Genomic DNA, 24,578 nt, shown 5'->3' on the forward strand with positions numbered 1-24,578 from the left:
AGAAGAAATCGAGAGAGAAAGAGAAGAAAAAAAATCGAGAGAGAAAGAGAGAAGAAATCGAGAGAGAAAGAGAGAGGAAATCGAGAGAGAAAGAGAGAGGAAATCGAGAGAGAAAGAGAGAGGAAATCGAGAGAGAAAGAGAGAGGAAATCGAGAGAGAAAGAGAGAGGAAATCGAGAGAGAAAGAGAGAGGAAATCGAGAGAGAAAGAGAGAGGAAATCGAGGGAGAAAGAGAGAGGAAATCGAGAGAGAAAGAGAGAGGAAATCGAGAGAGAAAGAGAGAGGAAATCGAGAGAGAAAGAGAGAGGAAATCGAGAGAGAGAGAGGAAATCGAGAGAGAGAGAGGAAATCGAGAGAGAGAGAGGAAATCGAGAGAGAAAGAGAGAGGAAATCGAGAAAGAGAGAGGAAATCGAGGGAGAGGGGAAATCGAGGGAGAGGGGAAATCGAGGGAGAGGGGAAATCGAGGGAGAGGGGAAATCGAGGGAGAGGGGAAATCGAGGGAGAGAGGAAATCGAGGGAGAGAGGAAATCGAGGGAGAGAGGAAATCGAGGGAGAGGGGAAATCGAGGGAGAGGGGAAATCGAGGGAGAGGGGAAATCGAGGGAGAGAGGAAATCGAGGGAGAGAGGAAATCGAGGGAGAGAGGAAATCGAGGGAGAGGGGAAATCGAGGGAGAGGGGAAATCGAGGGAGAGAGGAAATCGAGGGAGAGAGGAAATCGAGGGAGAGGGGAAATCGAGGGAGAGGGAGAAAGAGAGAGAGAGAAGGGAGGAAATCGAGAGGGGGGAATACGAGAGAAAGACAGAGAGAGACGAAATCGAGAGAGAGACAGAAAAAGAGGAAATCGAAAGACAGAGGGGGGGAAATTGAGAGAGAGGGAGAGAGAGGGAGAGGGGAAATCAAGGGGGGGAGAGAGAAAGAGAGAGGGGAAATTGAAAGAGAGACAGAGGGCAAATCGAGAGAGAGGCGGAGAGCCAGAGAGGCAGAAGCAGGAGAGGTGGACAGGAGGAACGCGAGGGCGAGGGGAACGCAAGGCAGCGAGAAAAGCGAGAGAGAGAGAAAAGCGAGAAAGAGAAAGTGAGAGAGAGGAGAGTGAGGGACAAGAGTGAAAGATGAGTGAAAAAGAAAGCAGGGAATTAAAGAGTGAGGGATTAGAGAGCAAGATTAGCTGCAAGATGGACAGAGACAGACAGAAGGGAGACTTCACGTTAACACTCATTTAATAGTGCTACCACACAGTGCCAAGGATCTGGATTCAACTCCAGGCTTGGGTCATTGTCTATGCAGAGTTTGCACTTTCTCCATGTGAGTTTCCTCTGTGTGCTCTGATGTCCTCCCACAGTTCAAAGATGTGCAGAATAGGTGGATTGGCTAAATTGCCCCTTAGTGTCCAAAGATATGTACGAATGAGGTAAACGTTTGCGGTTACAGGGATAAGGTAGAGGGGCCTTCTTCTCCACTGCAGGCGTTCTCCAATTCCATTCTCAGAAAAATCAATTGAACTTTGAAACCAACTGTTAAGTATTGATCAGGAAAGTCAACAAAAAGAAAAGTAATGAGGTGTTACATTCATGAGTTAAAGTCAAGCCCAGAACAGGTTTATTTAGGGGATGTTGCATGTCCAAAGTCCAAGGTGGAAGTCCCCTAAAAGCTCACGAGTCCCACTGCTTACGTTACTCTAACTCCCATGACATTCTACCAGCAGAGATACAAACAACTTAGATACATAACATCAACAAATTACCCACTCCACTCCACTCCCCCAACCCCCCTCCCCCCAACTCCCCTTCCGTCCCCCTCCTCTGACCCGCCTCCCGGCAACTTCCTCTCCTCCCTCCAACCTCCCTCCCATCCTCACAGCCCCCTCCCCTCCCCACACCACCCCCACTTCAACATCCTTGGGTGACAGTTTGAAAAATTGACTGCTAATTCCTTCCAGCTGTGAGAAAAAACTTCTAATTGCAAACACCCGTGAGGCATTATTAAAAAAAAGGACAGCATTTTTTCATTTGAAGTTGATTAAATTATTAAAAAAACAAATGAATTGAATTAGCAAACACAGTCTATTAGAGGGAAACGGATAAGAAGGGTTTTGCCAAATTTTCCCTGTGACCTTATCTCGAGTACAGCCTTCAGCCCTTGGCCTTTCTTTGCCAAGGCAGGTCAAGCTTCATAAAAGAAAAACATAGCGAGAAGATAGGACCCAGGGAGAAGTCAAAAGAGAGTTAGGAAGCAAGGTAGGATAAAGGGAAAGAAAAGAGAGAAGACAAGAGGAGCAAGGTGCAGAACATCAGGTAAGAGAAATTCTCTGGAGACCATGCACAATTCCATAGAAAAACAACATGTGCTATGAAATAAGTCCCAATATCCTGCACTTCATATCACCTAGTAAAAGGCCAATCTAGTCCCAAACATATTCATTGATCAGAGAAGCCTGCAAGACACCCACCAAAAACAGACACATAAATACAGAATCTGTTGACTCAAACAGCAGCTAAACATAAAAACGCTCAGGATATTAGTAACTCAGTTGCAGTTTGATACAGAAATTTCTTCAAATCTTTTCCTCCTTTTGTTATTATTCTCCACTCCCTTCTTCTCTGTGAGGCATTGACTCCTTGTTGGGTGTTGGATGGTGCCAAACATCATCCAGAAAGAAATCAGGCGCTGGAACTCTGGCTGACTTTCCTCTTTAAGGCAGTCAGACTTCATAGAATCCTACAGTACAGAAGGAGGCCATTCGGCCCATCAAATCTGCACCAACCACAATCCCACCCAGGCCCTATTCCCATAACCCCTCATATTTATCCTGCTAATCCCCCTGACACTAGGGGGAGTTTAGCATGGCCAATGAACCTAACCCACACATCTTTGGACTGTGGGAGGAAACTGGAGCACCCAGAGGAAACCCATGCAGACACAGGGAGAATGTGCAAACTCCACACAAACAGCGACCAGATGCTGGAATTTATTTATGTAGCATCTTTCTTGACCAGTAGATGTCTCGAAGCACTTACAGCCAATGAAATACTTTTGAAAATGTAGTCAATGTTGTGATGCAAGAAACATAGAAGGCAATTTGTGCACAGCAAGCCCCCACATGATAACAACTAGATATTGTTTTTGCTTAGTTGTTGATGAATATGTTCATGGATACTGTGGAAAGTACTCCTTCAGAATACTGTCATGGGATATTTTGCAACCATCTGGGAGGTCTGAAGGGTCTTCTCCCTCAAGCAGGGCTAATGCTAATTTCTTGGCTGTTCCCAGCTAACACAGCACAACATGAAGATTCCACTTGGGACAAACTTCAGTGAAGTTGGTCTTTCTGCTATCAGTAATCTCTCAATGCACTGCTGCCCTGTTGTAACGCATTGCTAGCCCACGTTTTGATTCTTTTATATGGCTTATCGATTTGAATTTTTTCTAGGTTTAATCATACAGAAGATACAGTTCATACATAGAAAATAAATTTCTATCTATAAACCCCAAAACCACCAGCTCCCCTCAACCAAGAGAGCCCAATTAAATTTTCAAATACTGAAATGTGTTAAAAAATAACAGCTACCGAAACAGCGAGAATATCCATAGAATCCTTACAGAGCAGAAGGAGACCGTTCAGCCCAACGAATCTGTACTGACAACAATCCCACCACATATATTTACCTTGCTAGGCAGCACGATAGTACAGTGGTTAGCACTGTTGCCTCACAGCAGCAGAGACCCAGATTCAATTCTGGCCTTGCGTCACTGTGTGAAATCTACGCATTCTCCTGTGTTTGCATGGATTTCCACCATGTGTCCTGGCATCCTCCCACAGTCCAAAAGACATGCTGGTTTGGTGCATTGATCATGCTAAATCTCCCTCAGTGTACCCGAACAGGAGCCGGAGTGTAGCGACTAGTGGATTTTCATAGTAACTATGTTACAGTGTTAATGTAAGCCTACTTGTGACACTAATAAACTGTAAAAGAAACTAAGGGTCAATTTAGCATGGCCAATCCATTTAATCTGCAGATCTTTGGACTGTGGGAGGAAACCAGAGTGCCCGGAGGAAACCCATGCAGACATGGGGAGAATGTGCAAATTTCACACCATCACCCAAGGCTGGAGTCGAATTTGGGTCCCTGGAATTGTGAGGCACCAGTGTTACCCTCTGTGCCACCGCTGGAGGGACTTCTTTGTCCTGGAGAAATCAAGTACAAGGCAAAGAAAGAGAGGACTTTGAGGGGGCTTTTAGAGCCTAAGCAATCAGGAACAATAGCTTTAAACTCGGTCCAGAACAGACTGAAAGGGCACAAGAGATGCAGACTTGACTATTTGCACATGTGTCCCTCTGGTGAGTGACAGAAATTAAAAAGCCTATCAACCACTTCCACATGTTGAAATGAGAAATCCACAATCCACCATGTTTGTTCATTGCTGGGGTGCAGCCATGCAAAGCAGTGTGGAGGGGATGACACTGTGGAACCTTTACTGACTGACAACTTCAGGTAAGCTGCATGGATTGACTTACTGCATTACGATGTGACAACATTGCACATCTGCAGTAAAGACAACAGCCTACATTTTCCTGTCCCGCTGACTACGGGACTCGGGACTAAACAGCCTATATTTCCCTGTTCCGCTGACTACGGGTGCAATGGAAAATTTGATGGGACCAGCAAAAGATCCATTGATTTTGGGTGAGAGTTGCTAGTCTCCCAGTGGGTGGGACTGGAAAATCCCACACCAGGAATGGGAATGCAGTAGCATATGGGCATTTCAGAGAGTCTATGTGAGCCCAAGTAATTGGAATTGGGCTGAAATGCCTAATGGGAAAAAGAATACATCCAAATTGGCTCTAACTAGCTCTGGAATTAGTTCCTGAGTGGATTCTAGTTACACTACGTGTTTAGAAATAAAGACAGAAAAAATAGTCTTGAGACTTGAACTCGCTCCTCCGTGTACAAAGTTAAATTTAGTTTCTGGAGTCAGTTTACCTTTTTTCTCTATTTTCTTCATGTCTCTCAATTTCTCCACATTGAAAGGATCATTTAACCACAGTTGCATGCGGACAAATGGTTCCCTCCCCTTCAGGCTAAGCTTGTGCCAGGGTTTAGGCCGAGAAAGTAAGTCTGAGACAGAGCCTTGGGTCAGTCCTAAAATGCTCTCTCCAAACAATCTTTGGCCTTTAGGAAAAACACACAGACAGTTTTAAACAACATTTCTAAGGAGAATTAAAGGTCAGTTAATTATAATGTTAACAGTTACACAACTATTCACAAAAAGGCATGACACATACTAAGAAGTACACTGGATATATATATTAAATAAACCTGATTCCCAATATCATTGCTCATGCTAAGTTGGAGGTTACACAGATTTAATGGGCATTTTTTTAGGTTACTTCATACAGAATATACAGTTCATATGTAGAAAATAAATTTCTGGCTATCAACGCCAAAACCACCAGCTCCTCTCAACCAAGAAACCAACTAAAATTCAAAGTACTTGAAATGTACCAGAAGCAGTGAGAATCTCCATTTAATTTCTACAGTCTACACTGTCACATTAGGACCACCTGAACTCCCACCTGATCCCATCTGCCAGCACTTGGCCCACCGCCCGGAATGTTATGGCGTGCCAAGTGCTCATCCAGGTTCTTTTTGAAGGATGTGAGGCAACCCACCTCCACCACTCTCCCAGGCAGCACATTCCAGACCGTCAGCATCCTCTGGGTAAAAAGGTTTTTCCTCACATTCCCCCTTAAACTTCCTGCCCCTCACCTTGAACATATGTTCCCCCGTGACTGACCCTTCAACTAAGGGAACAGCTGCTCCTTATCCACTCTGGCCATGCCCTCAAACTTGTACACCTCGATCAGGTCGTCAAGGGCTGATGGAAATTGGCATCAAAGTAGAAGCTCAGCCATGATCTAAATGAATGGAGGAGCAGGCTTGACGGACAGAGTGGCCTACTCCTATTCCTTTGACACTAATTACTGAAGCATCAGATCATTTAAGAAGAATTTCTGTCATTTGGATGCCCCAAACCATCAGGAAAGACTGGCTTTCTTTCTGTTTATTTGATATATATGTGTATATAAAAGAGTATGACAGAGGCTTCTGTGTGGAATGAAAAATGTTTGAAACGTGACGGGAGTGCCACAAAACACATTTTTTAACAGCAAATCTTACATGGTGCTGCTCACCACATTGTTTTATAACATGAGGGATATTATTAGAAAAGAGTGATGGAGGAGAAGCAAATAGAATAGCCACACAGCTCTGTGTGCAATACTGAGGAACTCTATAAGGCCATTCTGTTTACATTGTGGGCCTTTATAGCAAGCATTAAGATATAGATCATATTAAGAAAAGATTGAATTAATTTACATTTCCCCTCTTGACCAAATAGCTGTGGCACAGTACTTAGTCTTGCTAAGCAGAACTTATTTAATCGTATTTAAACTCAGGGTCTTTCATCCAACACTTCCCTTCCAATATAACATTAACGTAAATGAATGCAGCTGCTGAAAGCACTTAGAATGCAGCCTGAAACACAACGATTAAACATTGCAAAAATTCGAAGTGAAAAGTTCCATTTGGAACATGTAACATAAAACTTGGCAAACACCCCGTGAATTGAGTTTTTTTTTTATAAAGACAGACAATTTATCTAGGTAAAACTTGGGAGCTCATAGCTTAAAATCAAATCACTGCAGATGCTGGAATCTGAAACACAAACAGAAAATGCTCGAAAATCTCAGCAAGTCCGACAGCATCTGTGAGGAGAGATCAGAGCCAGCGTTTCAAGTCTGGATGATCCTTTGTCACTCTGATAAAGGATCATCTAGACTTGAACTGTCGGCTCTATTCTCTCTCTACAGATGCTGTCAGACCTCCTGAGATTTCCCAGCACTTTGAGCTCATAGCTTACCGTTTTAATAAAACAGCTGCTAAAAAACAGTGGTCTCTTGTGTCCACTCAGTCAATGCTTTTTCATTGCTATACAGAGTGTTAAAGAGGGGACAGAGGTTACAAACAGCAATCCTAGCCATAGAATCATAGAAATCCGACAGTGCAGAAAGAGGCCATTTGGCCCATCGAGTCTGCACCAACCACAATCCCACCATCCCTACATATTTATCTGCTAAGCTATGCATCTCGGGACACTGGGGGGCAACTTAGCATAGGCAACTTAACCCCCACATCTTTGAACTGTGGGAGGAAACTGGAGCACCCGGAAGAAACCCATGCAGACACAGGGAGAATGTGCAAACTCCACACAGACAGTGACCCAAGCTGGGAATCGAACCCAAGTCCCTGCAGCTGTGAAGCAGCAGTGCTAACCACTGTGTTACCAAGCTTGCTGTCCACCATGGACATTGAGAAGCCACAGGTGCAGTCCTTCAATAAAAGGTTACTGTACACACATTCACTTAATTCCTTCTTCCAGCAGCTTATTTTGTCACAAAACGCGTTTGCAACAGTCAATGTTCATTCTAATGGAGAAATGCGTTAAAAGGGCCAAATAATATTTTGAGCAGTTTGCACAATTTCTTAATTTTATCACTGACTGTAGACAAACCTTTAATAATTCATTGCTTTTTCAACTTTATACCTGGCAACTTTCATTCCTTGCTGATTGGTGGGTTCTCTACTTGTGGATAAAAGACTTGAGCTGAAGGCTGATTAAATCAGAGCTGCCCAGTAAGATTAAGTACTCTGCCTCAGATATTTGGTCAAGAGGGAAAATGCAAAATAGTTCAATCTTTTCTTAACATTATCGATTGCATGATATTTGCTTTTAAAGCCCACAGCATAAACAGATGGGCATTGAAGATTTTCTCTCTGTTGTGTGCAGAGGTTTGTGTACGTGGCTATGGTTTTCCCAAGACAAAAGTTGGACCAAATAGATGTAATAATGGCAAAAGGTGTATGTGAATAAAGATGGAATAACACAATACGCATTATATACTAACAGTCTCTGGTCACGCTCCACATCTCAAGTGTTTCAAGTTTACTTATTAGTGCCACAACATTAACACTGCAATGAAATTAGTGAAAATCCCCTAGTTGCCACACTCCAGCACCTGTTCAGGTACACTGAGGGAGAAGTTAATTTAGCATGGCCCAATGTACCTAACTGGTACCAACAACAGAACAAACTGGAAAATCTCAGCTGACAGCAAGTATGGGGAGAGAATGGAACCAACGTTGAGTCTAGATGACCCTCTCTTAGCTCTGGCGAAGGGTCATCTAGACTCAAAGCATTCGCTCTATTCTCTCCCCACAGACGCTGTCAAACTGCTAAGGTTTTCCAGCATTTTCTGGTTTTGTTTCAGATTCCAGCATCCGCAGTATTTTGCTTTTATCACCTAACCAGCATGGCTTTTGGAGTGTGGGAGGAAACCCATGCAGACACTCGGGGGGGATGTGTGTGTGTGTGTGTGTGTGTGTGTGTGTGTGTGTGTGTGTGTGTGTGTGTGTGTGTGTGTGTGTGGAACGTGAAGGCTCCACACAGACATTGACCCGCGGCTGGAATTGAACCCAGGTCCCTGGCACTGTGAGGCAGCAGTGCTAAACACTGTGCCACTGTGCTGCCCCATAAAGATACGTTGTCTACAGTGTCTTACAATAATAGGGACATCAACAAAAGTATGAAGAAGAAAATGTGACATGGAGTCCGTTTGACTCTTATGGAAAGCACGCATTGAATGAGTTTTGCAGCACAAAATGAGGCCCTTCAGTCCATCATGTCTGTGCTGACCATCAGCACCTGTCTATTCTAATCCCATTAATTTAACTTTATTTATATCCATATGCCTGTGACTAAAGTGATTTCTCCCCCAAAATAATTCAAAAATTATTTTTCAAATGATAATTGTACCCGCAAAAGAGGAATTACACACAATTATGATAATAGGAATCCTCACTGCTTGGAATCAATTGGGCAGATAAAATTATGGTTCCATGAAACTTTCTGAAGTTAGATAAATACTGCTCAGCCTTGTTATTGAATCAGACTCTTATCATCCAACAATTACACGGAAAAATTAACAACAGAAAGTCTCTCTCACTTATGCAAGGTAATGACAAAGGTTACATTCTTGACAATTGTCTCTGATCCATTAGGCATTGAGCTAATCTGATCTGTTCCCAAATCAAAGAGATTTTCATCATATTTACCCCTATCTGAGTGGAGGACCGAGCAGGTGGAGATCGACATAATTTGCTTTTATTCAACTTTTGCTACAATCTTTGTTAAAGAAAGAACTTGCATTAATGAAGCGCCTTTCATGGCCTAGGGATGTTTTAAAGTGCTTTGCAGCCAATGAAGTCTTTTTGAATTATGGTCACTGTTCTGATGTAGGGAAAATGAAGCAGCCAGTTTGTCTGCAAAGTTTCACAAATATCAATTAGAAAATGGCCAGATAATCTCTTTTTGCAATGGTGGCTGAGGGATACATATTGTTGAGGACACTGGAAGAACTCCCTTGCTCTACTTTGAGTAGTGCCACAGGATCTTATCTGCCATCTCAGGTGGGTGTGTGAGACCTCAGTTTAATGTCACATAGAATTATAGAACAGTATAGCATAGGCTGGGGCCACCTGGCCCATCAAGTCTGTGCTGACTCTTCAAAAAGCAATCCAATTAGTCCCATTTTGCAACTCCATCCTCACATCCCTACAGTGTTTTCTCCTTCAAGTATTTATCCTTTTTGAAGGTACTACAGAATTTGGATCCATCACGATCTCTGGCAGTGTATTCCAAATCCTAATCACTTGTTGAGTAAAACATATTTTCCTCATGTCGCTAGATCTTCTAGCAATTACCTTAAAACCTATGCCCTCTGGTTATTGAGCAATTTTTATTCATTTGCGGGACAAGGGCATTGCTGACTGGCCAGCATTTATTGCCCAGCCCCAGTTGCTCTTGGAAGGCAGTTGAGAGTCAATCACATTGCTGCAGATTTGGAGTCACATGTAGGCCAGACCAGGTAAGGACGGCAAATTTTCTTCCCTAAAAAGGACGTTAGTGAACCAAATGGGTTTTTCCAACAATTGACAATGGTTTCATGGTCATCAGTAGATTTTTAATTCCAAGTAATTTTCCTTAAATTCAAATTCCACCATCTGCCACGGCAGGATTCGAACCAGGATCCTCAGAACATTAGTATTTCTGGATTAATAGTCTAGTGATAATACCACTAGGCCATCGCCTGCCCATAACGTGAGCTTTCAGTCATTGGAATCAGTTTCCCTTTATTCTACATAAATCCTTCATGATTGTAAATACTCGTATCAAACCTCCTCTCTGTTCTAAGAAGAACGGTATCAGCACCTTCAGTCCATCCATTTAACTACTAATCCTCATTCCCCTGAACCATTCTAATAACGCCCTTCCAAAGCCTTCATGTCTTTCCTAAGTAGTGCTCAGAAGTGGAAGATGGCATCTCTGACAGTGTGGCATCCCCTCCATACTGAAATGTCAGTTTAGGTAATGGCTCAAATCTCTGGACTGAGATTTGAAGCTATCAACTGACTCAGGTGGAACACTGCCACTGTGCCAAGGCTAATGTAATTCTTAATTATTCCCAAGCTGCATCCTGAGACTGAAACTCCAAGTTTGAAGAAGTTGTGCCGGCAAATTTGATCATTTTGCATTAAATTTCTGAATCAAATTGACGAACGTAAATAAACTGGGCACTAAAAGAGCACCCCATTCTCCAATTTCCCTGAAACCTATCAGCCAATTCTTATTAATTCCAAACTTTTCCCCTCAGAATCCTTGCTCTGCTTTAAGCTTCAGTAATAATCCTTCATGGGAACTTCAAGTGCTTTGACACCAAGGTTCATATTATATATGGTTGGATTTTCAAACTCCACACATGCACTTCCTCGTTTCCTCAAAGTAGTCAAAGGGATTGGCTTAGAATAATGAAAATAATATTATTTCAGAATTTAAAAAATATTCTTTTCAATAAACTGGCATAATGAATATGACAATTCATCATACTTCACATAATAGAAAAATACAATTTTGCAGACAAGCTATATTAAAATAGGTTATTGGGAAATATACCATACCCAGGTTGTTGTCTGTTAATACTTCTTTAACCTTCTTGGTGATGGCATAGGTATCCAACTCGGAGGACATGGCTACCATTTCCTGGATGCCTGTAGGTGATTGGCCATTGGACAGGCTCTTACCACTCAGTGACTGGGAAGCTGCTTGGCTCTCTGGTTGCTGGTTCTCTTTAGTGCTTTCCAGAGCCGCGCTAACAGGCTCCTGCCGACTCTTCTCACAGTCAGTGGGACTGGGTGGAGGTGATGGTGAATATCTGGCCGGGACTGTATTATTTGCTATTTCAATTAAGTCAGAGAAAATAAAAGAATTATGTCAAACAAGTCAATCTTGACAAAATGTAGGATGAAAGATATATCAATAAGCTTTTGTTTATATCTACTGAACCTTCTGTTCAAAAAATATCCATCACAATATATAGGCTTAGGAATTTACGTACATCTATTCAGCAATGTGAGGGGTGGTGGCACAAGTTACAATCCTTGCACAGAAATACTGAGGTCCAAGGCTAGTCGGCACTGAGCCAATTGGGCTCTTTATAATGGTGCCAGCAAGGAGCACCACAAGACCATGGAGCTGCTACCATCATAGCGGCCCACAGATCTGTGGATCAGGAGTTTGTGATGTGGAGATGCCAGCGTTGGACTGGACGCAGTAGGAAGTCTCGCAACACCAGGTTAAAGTCTAACAGGTTTATTTGGTAGCACAAGCTTTTGGAGTGCTGTTCCTTCATCAGGAAGTTGGTGTTCAAGAGATTATGATTGGGAATTGAAAGTGGGAGAGATCAGATTAGGTGTGGGATTTATCAGGAGGACTCCTGCTCCTCATGCAGCTGTTACTATAGAACGGAATTGACCTTGTATGCCGTAGAATGATGAGTCCAAGAACTAATTTTGCCTCGAGAACAACCTGCACAGATTGCCTCAAGGCAAACTAATCTCTAAATGGGGCTTCAACCAGGTGTTATACCCCTTACTTTCAGTTGCATTAGCATTGTTTCTAGGACACCTATTTAACTTCCCTATAAGTGGCTGGTGTATTTTTTCTCAGAAATATGCTATTGTCTCCTGCCACAATGTTAGGAACTCAGTAGGTATTTCAGTGGAGCTGAGTTTACAAGTCACGATTTTGTCTAGTTTAAAAATTGGTGTGGGAGCGACTGCTGTCTTGCAACCTCTGGTGCTATTCATCTTTTAATCTTTCCTTTTTATCCTGATACATGATCTGTAATTAATTGATCCTATATATATATATCTGTGCAATGTTTGTAGAAGATCCTGGTTAGCCTTTTTGATTGGGGGAGCCAAATTAACTGGAAGGAATCATCATGCGATGTGGTCAGAGCTGACTTGGTTGGGGCCCAGCTGACAATGGCGGCGTCACTGGTGAGCAAGCCAGCTTTACGGTCGATGGCGTCAAAATGAAGACAGCTTTTATGATCAAAAACATGCAAGAAGTATTCTGCTCCGCGGCATGGGTTATGAGTGCTCACCATGTAAGGTATCTTACAAAGAATGAATAATCCGGAGATGATAATCCTTTCAGTGAAGATGGAGAATTCCTTGGTGAAGGCTCACTTTTGATTCTTGAAATTCTTACATCATGATGTGTTGAATATCCGATTTAAGTCAAGGGGAGCTGGCCAGATGAGGACTGTCTGCGAGCCAGTCACTTCAGGAAGAGGAAGAGCTGCGGTCACATCCCCGGCTGATTTTGACAGCCTCAGTGTGAGGGCTGGGCACCTTCAGTCCTGGTTGTTCCTCAATGATCCGGTCATGGCTTGGGCCTTTTCCAACTCCATAGATATAGTTCATCTTCATTCCTGAACTTAGCTCCCTTGTGATTTTACTCCTGATTATGTGATGTTGTCTTTTACCCTGCTAAGGGCATGCATTGAGCACAGAGGCTTGGGATCTTTTTTACTTTTGCCTTGCCTGTAATCCTGTGAACATGGGATCACTATCTTTCACATCCTTGCAGATGGCTTTTCCGCTGGTGTGCTTTGACGTTGGGGTCAGGCAGCTAGGTTTTCTGGCCAAGGACCCTGTTCTTTCTTGTCCAAGAGCGTTCCAAGTGGGTTGTTTGTTTTAAAGGTTGTGCGATACATATTTAGTTGTTTTATTTTTATCTGTTATAATCCTTGCATTTGCACAGAAAGAGCACATTTTTTTGCAATATATTTGCCTTCATTATTGAAAAGTTGAATGGTGCCCCAGTAGAGTGGTGGATAGATGTAAAGATGGTTGGTATGGCCATAAGTCCTCATTTTAGGTGAGGAAAGCCCACCAGTAACATTTCCCATTGCTTTAGAAAAGCAACCAGCATTATTAAGGGCCCTGTGCACCCCAGACATACTCTCTTCCACCTTCATCCATGGGGAAAAAGATACAAAAATCCAAGGTCACAATGGACTCAGTAACAGCTTCTTCCCTGCTGCCATCAGATGTTTGATTGGACCCACCTTGCATTAAGTTGATCTTTCTCTACACTCTAGCTATGACTGTAATACTACATTCTGCACCCTCTCCTTTCTTTCTCCCCTAAATACTCTATGAACAGACTATTTATTCTGTATAGCAGGCAAGAAACAATAATTTTTACTGTATACCAATGCATGTGACAATAATAAATCAAATCAAAGCATTGGTGTAGTGTTTCTCTTTTTTTAACTAGTAATTCTGGGTCTAAGAAATCCTGTGCTTAACCTACGGTGGTGCAGGCAGATTACATATCCTGGAATGGCCTGGACATCTTTTGCTTGCTGTTGGTGCTTCTGGTTAATAGGAGGGTGGGGGAAGTGCATGGTGGTGCATGTCTGAGCATGGTTGAAAGATCTTTGAGTTTCACGTTTCTGTTCTGTTGCTTCAGGAAAGGAGGGGTGCAGCAGAATGCCATGTTTTTGTGACCTTATCCTGTTTTCCTGAATCCCCATACACTCTTCCTCTTATCCTTGCAATATCCCATACAAAAAGAAGTGCTGACCGCAAGGGCAGAGGTGATGATGTCTGGTTCTTTCAATTATTTGTGTTGATCTTTGCTGGTCTTCTCCATGTATATACGTGAAATGATGGTTGTTCTGCACTGTGCTGAATTCTGGGAATTTGTTACATATTGTACTGAATATAAAGTTGAAAATTCTCAGTAGAGTCATAGAGATAAGCAGCATTGAAATAGGTCCTTCGGTCCAACTCATCCAGGCTGACCAGGTTTCCATTTGCCTGCATTTGGTCCATATCCTTCTAAACCTTTCATCAATCGAGGGATTGAGTTTAGGAGTCGGGAGGTAATGCTGCAACTTTATAAGACCCTTGTCAGACCCCACTTAGAGTACTGTGCGCAGTTCTGGTTGCCTCACTATAGGAAGGACGTGGAAGCTATTGAAAGGGTGCAGAGGAGATTTACAAGGATGTTGCCTGGATTGGGAGGCATGCCTTATGAAGATAGGTTGAGGGAGCTGGGACTCTGCTCCCTGGAGAGACGAAGGGTGAGAGGCAACCTGATAGAGGTTTATAAGATGTTGAGAGGAATAGATAGGGTGGATTCTCAGAGGCTATTTCCCCAGGCTGAAATGGTCGCTACGAGAGGACACAGATTTAAGGTGCAGGGAAGCAAGTACAGAGGAGATGTTAGGGGTAAGTTTTTCACTCAGAGGGTGGTGAGTGAATGGAATCGGCTGCCGTCGGTGGTGGAGGCGAACTCGCTGGAGTCTTTTAAAAGACTTCTGGATGAGTATATGGGATCTAATGGGTTACAGATAGGTCTATGGCTTAGTAGGTATACAAGTGATCGGCGCAACTTGTGAGCCGAAGGGCCTGTTTGTGCTGTGGTGTTCTATGTTCTATGATGTACCTGTCCAATTGCGTTTTAAATGCTGTAATTGTTCCCGTCTCTACCATCTCCTCTTGCAGCTCATTCCATATGTGCACCACACTTCGTGTGAAAAAGTTGCTCCTCAGGTCAATTTAATCTTTCCCCTCTCACCTTAAACCCTATGTCCTTAGTTTTGAACTTCTCTAGCCTGGGGAAAAGACCTTGGCTATTCACCTTATCTATGCCCCTCATGATTTTATAAACCGCCATAAGGTCATCCCTCATCCTCCTATCCAGCCTCTCCTTATAAATCAAATTTTCCAGTCCCGGTAACATACTTGCAAATCTTTTTTGCATCCCTTCCAGTTTAATAACATAATAAAAACATTATTAAAAAAATGGTGTGCTTATTAAGGAAGGATTAGAAATTAAGGATGTTACTTTCAAATTTTTAATCAAAAGATGTTTGGTCCTATATTCGAAAAACTTTGAATGCTTTACGTGAGTCATTTTTTGAAAGTAATCGTAGGTGACCTCCAGTTGATCTCTGGACTTAACAGACACAGTGCAAATCTGAGTGTGTTCTAGTTGATGTTACAGGTTAAAAATGACTAGCTTTAATGCGGGAAACCATAAGGTGAAACTCATGTTAAATCAGGTATTCCCCATCAGCACTCTTATTGCTAAAAGTCAATTATATTTAATTTTGAGTCAAAAGAAAACGGTCTCTGAAACTGGTTTTCTTGTCCTATTTGAGACAGTTTTGAATCATGCCTGGGAAGCAATAAAGGATTGTGCAATAAAGGGAGGCTTGCTGGAAATGTCAGGAGACATTTTTGCTGCAGAATTTACTGTTCACTTCATAGAAAAAAATCAGAATGTCAATTAAGTCCCCAAGGATATTTACGACTGATTACTGTACTGTTTAACTACAATATAAGCTGGTTCTCTTGTGTTCTTAAAATGGTAAATAATATGAAGCCTCCTAAACTTTGAAGCAACATTTTGTTATTTTGCCACAACATTTCTGTTGAGAATATAGCAGCAGAAGCATGTGGGTCAATTTTAGTCATACCACTTGGAAAGATAGATTGCACAAATGTTTAGCTTCCAAGCCACAGGGAATCAGGATATCTCTCCAGAAAATCAATGAAACCTTTGCAAAAGAAACAACTGGTGCTGCCTGAAAATTGTGTCACAGTGGTATTTTCTTTTTAATCATGGGGGATGTGAGTGTCGCTGTCTAGGCCAACATTTATTGCCCATCCCCAACTGCCCTTGAGAATGTGATGCCGTTTTGAACTCCTGCAGTTAGAGGAACACCCTCTCCAGGGAGTTCCCGGGTTCTGACCTAGTGACAGTGAAGGGATGGCAAAATAGTTCCAAGTCAGGATGGTGCGTGACTTGAGGGGAACTTGCAGTTGGCAGTGTTCCAAAGGTGCTGCTGTCCTTGTCCTTTTAAGTAATGCAGATCGTGGGTTTGGAGGGTGCTGTCAAAGCAGCCTTGGTGAATTGGGGAGAGTATTCATTATGTATCTACTATATGTGGATGAATGATCGAGTAACTGGTTTCTAAGTACAACACATGCAAAAAGCGCAAAAATAAAATCTCTTACCTTGTATAGGTTGGGCAGATTGGGTACTCTGGCCTAGTTTATCAATAAGCCACAGCTGCATGCGGATAAAAGGCTCGCGGCCTTTCTGAGTTAACTTACTCCATGGCTTAGGTCGAGAAAGCATATCACTCACACTCCCTTGAGATAGGCCCAGCACCTGACATGGTGGAAAGAGAAGAGGTCCAATTATTTCCCAACCTTCAACTGTCCTGCTTAGAGCAAAACTACTCCACTGAAGTGGCAGTATGTTGTACAGGACTAATTATTTTACAGGAGAGTAACATCACTACTACTCTGTCAAAATTACTGCAAAATTGTAGCATATAATTGATTTTTATTATTACTTGTCTTATTCTAGATGTTATCGGAAATCCACTTATGGATTTTTTACTTCTGACAAATGAATATTCTTCACAAAGGCTCTGACAAAGGGTCATCTGGCCTCGAAACATCAGCTCTTTTCTCTCCTTACAGATGCTGCCAGACCCACTAAGATTTTCCAGCAGTTTCATTTTTAGAATACTCTTCACAATTTTGCAACAAATGCACGTGCTTTCCATTCCACTGAATGGCAGATTACTAAAAGTGTTTTTTATTTGCTTAAGGGATGTGGACATCACTGGCTGGGCCAGCATTTATTGCCCATCCCTGAGGACAATTAAAAATCAGCCACACATTGCTGTAAATCTGGAATCACAAGTAGGCCAGACTGGGCGAGGACAGCAGATTTCCTTTCCTAAAGGACATTAGTGAACCAGATGGGTTTTTCCAACAATCAACAATGGTTTCATGGTCATCAGTAGACATTTTAAATTCCAGATTTTTACTGAGTTCAAATTTCACCATCTGCCGCAGTCGGATTTGAACGTGGGTCCCCTGAGCACTTTCCAGGATCTCTGCATTATTAGTGCAGCACAACACCACTACGCCAGTGCCTCCCCAAAAGTGATGGAGAAGTTTATTGGCTGATGCTTTAAGGAGACCAGCGAGAAGCAGAAACATAAAAATTTGTTTTACACTTCAATAAATTTCAACATGGGTCAGCACTGGAACAAGTATTTTCTACTCATAACTGCAAAGACTTGTAAGTGGATTAGAAACTCCAACTCTTGAAGATCAGGGAAATAAAGTAATGTTTATTTACTAGCCACAAGGCTTACATTAACACTGCAATGAAGTTACTGTGAAATTCCCCTAGTTGCCACCTGTTTGGGCCAATGCACTTAACCAGCACGTCTTTCAGAATGTAGGAGGAAACCAGAGCACCCGGAGGAAACCCACACAGACACGGGGAGAACGTGCAAACTCCACATAGACCATGACCCAAACCAGGAATCGAACCAGGGTCCCTGGCACTGTGAGGCAGCAGTGCATTGTGCCATCTTGTCGCCCCGGTGCACAGTGGGGCACTGTGCACAATGAAAGCAAATTTAATCAACTTGATATTCTTTTTCCATAGGAAATAATGATGTTCAACTATAATTCTGACCTTTAAAAAGGCGACTGGTTAAGCAAAAGCACTGATAATCTAACTAATCCAATATTCTGAGTAACTGAGCGATGCAGTGCTTGCTTATTCAAATGAAAAGCAGAATTTTCAACATTCTTCTTTCCGTATTTGTCTTGGTCTGAAGAGAATAGACGGTTCAAACTCACAAAATGACCATAAGTCATCAATACAACTCTTTCGTTGGCTTCTAGAAGGTGAGACTATATTCTTCATGCTCCCACCTCCAGTCACTTCTCTCTCTCCAACTTTGTAAAATTTTGGTCTTAACTCATCTGCAACATCAACTGAGGTACAGATTGGAATATATCTCCTTAGTGAATGCATAACGCTTCAGTGATGAAGCCCAGGCTACCATCATGGGACTTCAGTTACGACAGGTGATTTAAGTTGATTTGAATTCAGTATTTTGTCGTCTCTCGGTAGGATCCACAATCTCATAAGAAATAGGGCATTTGGCATTTTCAGCCTGCCCCATTATTAAACGAGATCATGGCTGATCTTCTTGCTCCTGCAAAATGCCTTGTTTCTCTTAGTACGCAAAAATCTATCAATATCTCACTTGAACGTTCCCAATGACCGAACAACCACAGTTCTCTGGAGTAGAATTCTAAAGATTCACAATACTTTGATTGAAGAAATTTCTCCTCATCCCAGTCCTAAGTTGGCCGATCTCTTATTGTAAAATTGTGACGCTGTGTTCTGGATTCCAGGGGAACCAATTTCTCAGCAGCTATCCTGTCACGATCCCTCCAAAAATTCATCTTTATTTATCTAAATCCTAAGAAATACAGGCATAGAATCTCTACTGGATAATCCCTCATTTTAGGAATCAGTCTATGGAGCCTTTGTCATTTTCTGTCCAGGCCAAATATAATCCTTCCTTAGGTGAGGCGACCAAAGCTGTACACAGCACTCCAGATGTGGCTTTGCCACCACCCTGTATAATTTTAATTTCTGACTCTTGTACTCCATCCCTTTTTAACAAAAGCCAGCATGCCGTTTGCCTTCCTAATTCTGCTAACTTTCTGAGAATCATGTACAAGGACACCCATGTTCCTGTTAAGTACAAACATTTCCCTGTCTCTGACCATTCAAAAAAATATTCTTTTTTACTGTTTCTCCTAAGGTGGAACACTTCCGCTGCATTGAGTGGCGTAACAACCTGCCTGTGTTTTCCAGGGCAGCTCAATGCTGACCTGAATAAACTAACAGTAAACACGGTCCCTTTCTCTCATCTGCATTTATGACAGGTTTTGCTCCTCTAACCAGCTGTGGCAGTCAGCAGCACCATGCCCTCGCTGTACCTGAACTTCCTCAACAGATGTTTAATGTTAAAAAAATGATGGCTGCCTGTGACCCACACCATAACTGTTACTTGACCATTGCTGCCATTTGCCGAGGCCACATGTCCATGAAAGAGGTAGATGTGCTTCTTGGAAACTGTTCTGGAATTTCAGGAATTCTGGAAGATCAAATCCAATGTATCCACCATCTCTCTTAAATCCTAAGGATGCAAGTCATCAGGTCTGGGGGTTGGCCTCCAACAGCCACGTACTGATGGAACTGCAGATGATGTAACTGCACTGAACCTAATGCTGTAGGATGCTGGAAGGCAAATAGTCTTGACTCATTCTCCCAAGGTGGATGTTTCCCATGCTTGCAGCTGCTTCTATCAGTTTATTTGATGTGTCACTCTTGTAACCGCACCCAGGCTTGACACAGCACACACACATATTCAAACACCAAACAACTGAATATTACATCTTCCCCTCCCCTCCCTTATAAAATGAAAGGACCTTACTTTAACCATAATAAACAATTCATTTCTTAGAGAAAATGGAAACTATGAACTCCCAAGTACAGAAACACTCTGAGATCTTAGGTCTGTAAATTCAAGGTCGTGGTTTTGTGTGCTTAGCTCAATGAGGCAAATTATCAACAGTACAGTCAATATGTGAAAAAGGAAATGTATTCTTCCTGACTACTGTCCTTAAAATATCCTGCTCTGCTCACTCTCAAATATGTCATGTTCCACTTTGCGTGCAGCTAAGTGTTGGTACCAAGCAACAGCTTGATCTGCTTTGGTCCAGATAGAGATGATGTGAATTTTGGGTTGTGATTTGGTAGTTTGATGCAAAGCCAATCTTCAACCTCAAATCGTAGTTTCCTTGCACATATTCACTTGCTGAAATACACTTCTGTTTTACCTTGTCGCTTTGCCGTTTCTGTTGTTTTTGCTCTGACATTCCCTTTGGATAGCAGTGATGGCTCAAGTGTGTGTGTGTGTGTGTGTGTGTGTGTGTGTGTGTGTGTGTGTGAGAGAGAGAGAGAGAGTGTGTGTGTGTATGTGAGAGAGAGAGAGAGAGAGAGAGTGTGTGTGTGTATGTGAGAGAGAGAGAGAGAGAGAGTGTGTGTGCGTGCATGCGTGCGCGCGTTAGATCAACGTGTGCAAAAAAGGGTACAAATGGATTGTTCAAATGTGACATTCTAGCTCACAGATTGTCCTTTATAACTCTGTTGAAAAATTCAATACCACCATTTGATTGTGGACTGCATCCTGATGTCAAATGGTAGTGAATTCTGTAGCTTGCTAGGAACTCTGAACTGACAGCAAACTGAGGGATTAAATGGCCTACTCCTGCTCCTCTTTCTTATGGTGTTGTCGAAGATATCAATGACCAAAGTGGTGATAGAACCCTACAGTGCAGAAAGAGGCCGTTCGGCCCATCGAGTCTGCACCAAACACAATCCCACCCAGGCCCCACACCCACATCCCTACATATTATATCCACTAATCCCTCTAGACTACGCATCCCTAGACACTTAGGGACAATTTCTTAGCATGGCCAATCAACCTAACCCGCACATTTTTGGACTGTGGGAGGAAACCAGAGTACCCGGAGGAAACCCATGCAGGCATGAGGAGAATGTGCAAACTCCACACAGACAGTGACCCAAGCTGGGAATCGAACCCAGGACCCTGGAGCTGTGAAGCAGCAGTGCTAATCACTGTGCTACTGTGCCGCCCCAATGCTGTTACGTCGATCATGAACAACAAGCAAAAAACATGGATTGCAAAATCTTGGTTTCACTATCCCAAATATATCCACTTGTTACCATGATTTTGTTGGTCATGGGGTGAGGAATAGAAGTGTGGGCCATGGTTTAACAGATTTTTCAGAGTACAGGCCACACCATTTCTATGGAATTCTTCTACGTGGCCATCAATTGCTGGGCACCAATTTGTTTCGCTGCATTGTTATTGCATCTTAACAACATCCGAGAGTCTTCATAGACAAGGTGAGTGAGGGCATGTTGCAAAATGTTGCCAATGCTTTTTAGGTAACCACTCAAGTTCTGCATGCAATACAGTTGGCATCAAATACTGCAAGCTCATTGCGTGCTCTGTAGTACAGGACCTCCTCTTCTGCTATTTCACAAGACCAATTGGTTTTTGGTATTGGCTTGCTTTCTGCAGTGTGCTGCCTGTCACTGATTCTGCTTTCAACTCCTTTCACTGAACAAGATTCACTGTGGCTTTTGAAATCATAAGTCACTTTGCTATCACTAACATGATCTGATAGTAATGTGGTTAAGCATCTCAGTTACATCAGCCTGTGAGATACTCAACCTTGAAGTTGTGCTGATGAGGGGAGTATTCTTTGTAGTTTTGGTGTCTTTTCTGAGGAAGGATGTCCTTACTAGAGGGAGTGCAGTGAAGGTTTATCAAGCTAATACCTGGGAAGGCAGATATGAGGAGACACAAAGTCGGTTAGGATTATATTCACTGGAGTTTAGAAGATGAGAGGGAATCTCAAAGAAACTTATAAAATTCTAACAGAATTAGCCAGGGTAGATTCAGGATGTTCCCGATAGTGGGAGAGCACAGAACAAGGGGTCATAGTTTGAGGATTAGGGGTAAACCTTTTAGGATTTAGGCAAGGAGAAATTTCCTCACCCAGAGGGCGGTAGATGTGTGGAATTCACAGAATGTAGTTCAGGCCAAAATGGTGTGTGATTTCAAGAATAAGTTAGATGTAGCTCAAGGGATATGGGGGGAACGCAGGATCAGGATATTGAATTTGATTCTTGAAGGGCTGAATGGCCTACTCCTGCTTTTTTTTTCTATGTTTCCATGAAGATGCACAAGAGGTCAATGACCAGATCCTAACAATGTAGTCAGTGTTTGATGATCGGTGTGGAGAGTGAACTTTCTACTACAGAGATACACGTGCCAATGTTCACAAGTGTAGATACAGGTCAGTACATCTCACTTTACTGCAGAATATTTGTGTTCCTCTGGAAGGGTACAGCTCCAAACCCATTTTCTGATGGCATGTATTGTGACATATATTTTGTGTGTGGGTCAAAATGCAGGACTGATGGAGATGCTATCTTTGCTTTTAATATGTCAAATAATGTTTGCTGTTCCATTGCCCATTCCCAATATGAGACTTTATGCGGTAATTTCAAAATGGCTTCATGATCTCAGCGTACTTAGGAACAGATTTATGCTAAAGATTGGTGGCACTGAGGAACATTGCCAACTGTGCCATGTTAGATAGAGTCGGAAGCACAAGATTTTACATTGTTGTGTTTACTCCAGTTGCTGTCACTCTGTGCCCTGGAAAGTCAATCTCGGATGCTGTGAACGTGCATTTGATCTTGTTGAGCATCAGGTTGTGTTGTTCAAGTCGAGTGAGCACTGCTGATTACCGCTGATCATATTCTGCTTTATCCCTTCCATGGACAATAACATTGTCAATGGGCTTGTCCCTTCCATGGACAATAACATTGTCAATGGGTTGAACATTCCCTTAACATCGGATAAGACTAATGAAAGGATTGTCTGAAACACACTAGGTGCTCAGCTTCACTCACAGCATATTCAAAGGTATTGAAACACACCTTTATGAGTAACTGAAGCGGTAAGATTTCAGTTTAGCTTTGCCAGTGTTATCTGAAATAGCTCTGTTGCAGATCAACTTTTGTGGAGTCACAATACAATACAGTGTGGCACTGTTGCCTCAGAGCGCCAGGGAGCTGGGTTCAATTCCAGCCTCGGGTCACTGTCTGTGTGGAGTTTGCACATTCTCCCTGTTTCTAAGTGGATTTCCTCTGGGTGCTCCGGTTTCCTCCCACAGTCCAAAGATGTGGGGTTAGATTGATTGGCCATGCTAAGTTAACCCTAGTGCCTTGGAAATTAGCAGGGTAAATGTGTGGGATTACAGGATTAGGGCCTGGGTGGGATTGTGGTCGGAACAAACTCAATGTGCCAAATGGCCTCCTCCTCTATAGGGATTCTATGAAGGTTCCTGGACTGTAGGAAGTGAACGCTTGTCTAGAATGATTGCTTTATTGACCACCTTAAGGTTAACGCAAAGTCCAACTCTGCTGTTTTTGTGTCATGCAACAACAAGGTTTGATATTCATGGTGAATAATTGACTTGTTTCAGAAAGTCTCAGCTCCTGTGATACTTCCACATGGATTTCAAACAGAACCACCTCAAACTTTGAACCGGCAGAATTGGCATGTTGATGCCAGGAACATAACAGACCCCTTTAATCTCCCCAAATTTGGCAAATAAAGAACAATATTGTCATGCACAGTGTGTAATCGATCACATGTACACCGGTGAGGCCAAGCTTTATCGCCAAAAGGCTACACAGAACATGTGGCCATATAGGGCAACATTTCTGTAACGCAATGGAACGGAGTGTTCCCAAAACCAGAATATAAGCCTCACGAGTGTCTATCACAGGAGTGAGAGAAAGTTGTGAAGAATAACATTGGTAAGAGTTTGTGATTCAATGTAGACACTTCTCCACCAACACCAATGAGGAATAATACTGCCTGTAATCTCAACTGAGCATCCCTTACAATGCTTTACCATCCATGATGGTATATACACACTGACCCTCAATCTCAGTAGACATCCTTACAGGTTGAACTGATTAAGTCCTCTTTTTCGGCCTGTGCATCTTTGTCAAGTGAATCCACCTAAAGCACACTTTATCCCTTGAGTTGGATATAGTATTTGGAACCAAAGAGTGCCTCCACAATTTGGATATGTTTTTGGAAGTACCTATCCAGGATAGGTTTCTCTAACACCTCTGGTGGAATATTGATTGATCTTTCAGTCATCATACTTTTCTTTGGCTGGTATTTTTTAGATAGACAGATGCTCTTTCCTAGGGTGGAAAAGTCAAGTACTAGGGGACATAGGTGTGTGGGGAAAAGTTTAGAGGAGATGTGCAAGGCAAGTTTTTTTTTTACACAGAGGATGGTGAATGTTTGGAATGTGCTGCCCGGGGAGGTGGTGGAAGCAGGTACAAAAGCGGCATTTAAGGGACAACTAGACGAATACATGAATTGGGTGGGAATGGAAGGGTACGGACTCCGTAAGTAATATGGTTTTAGCTTAGGCAGGCATCGTGATCAGCGCAGATTTGGAGGGTCAAAAGGCTTGTTCTGTTTTTTGTTGCTTGTAACAATTTACTGCCATTTTAAATGTAGATGTGTCTTTAGTGTGCTACTTGAACACTCGTTGGCTTTCTGCTCCTAGACAATG

The 24,578-nt window shown here is 42.6% G+C and overlaps 1 protein-coding gene across 3 annotated transcripts in view; it reads right to left on the reverse strand.

The window, feature by feature from the left end:
- cux2b (cut-like homeobox 2b) overlaps window positions 1-24,578 on the reverse strand; it is a 332,051-nt gene that overhangs the window by 18,804 nt on the left and 288,669 nt on the right. For 2 of the 3 annotated variants that reach the window (XM_080208267.1, XM_080208268.1), the window contains exons 17-19: window positions 16,497-16,653; window positions 11,073-11,348; window positions 4,980-5,168 (exon numbers count right to left, since the gene is read on the reverse strand). In XM_080208267.1, the coding sequence (XP_080064393.1) occupies window positions 4,980-5,168; window positions 11,073-11,348; window positions 16,497-16,653 (622 nt within the window). The remainder of the gene's footprint in view (window positions 1-4,979; window positions 5,169-11,072; window positions 11,349-16,496; window positions 16,654-24,578) is intronic. The other variant, XM_080208269.1, reaches the window with a different exon arrangement.

The sequence above is a fragment of the Carcharhinus amblyrhynchos genome, chromosome 20, assembly GCF_965287045.1.
Source record: "Carcharhinus amblyrhynchos chromosome 20, sCarAmb.v2.hapA, whole genome shotgun sequence".
In the NCBI taxonomy this organism is placed as follows: Eukaryota; Metazoa; Chordata; class Chondrichthyes; order Carcharhiniformes; family Carcharhinidae; genus Carcharhinus; species Carcharhinus amblyrhynchos.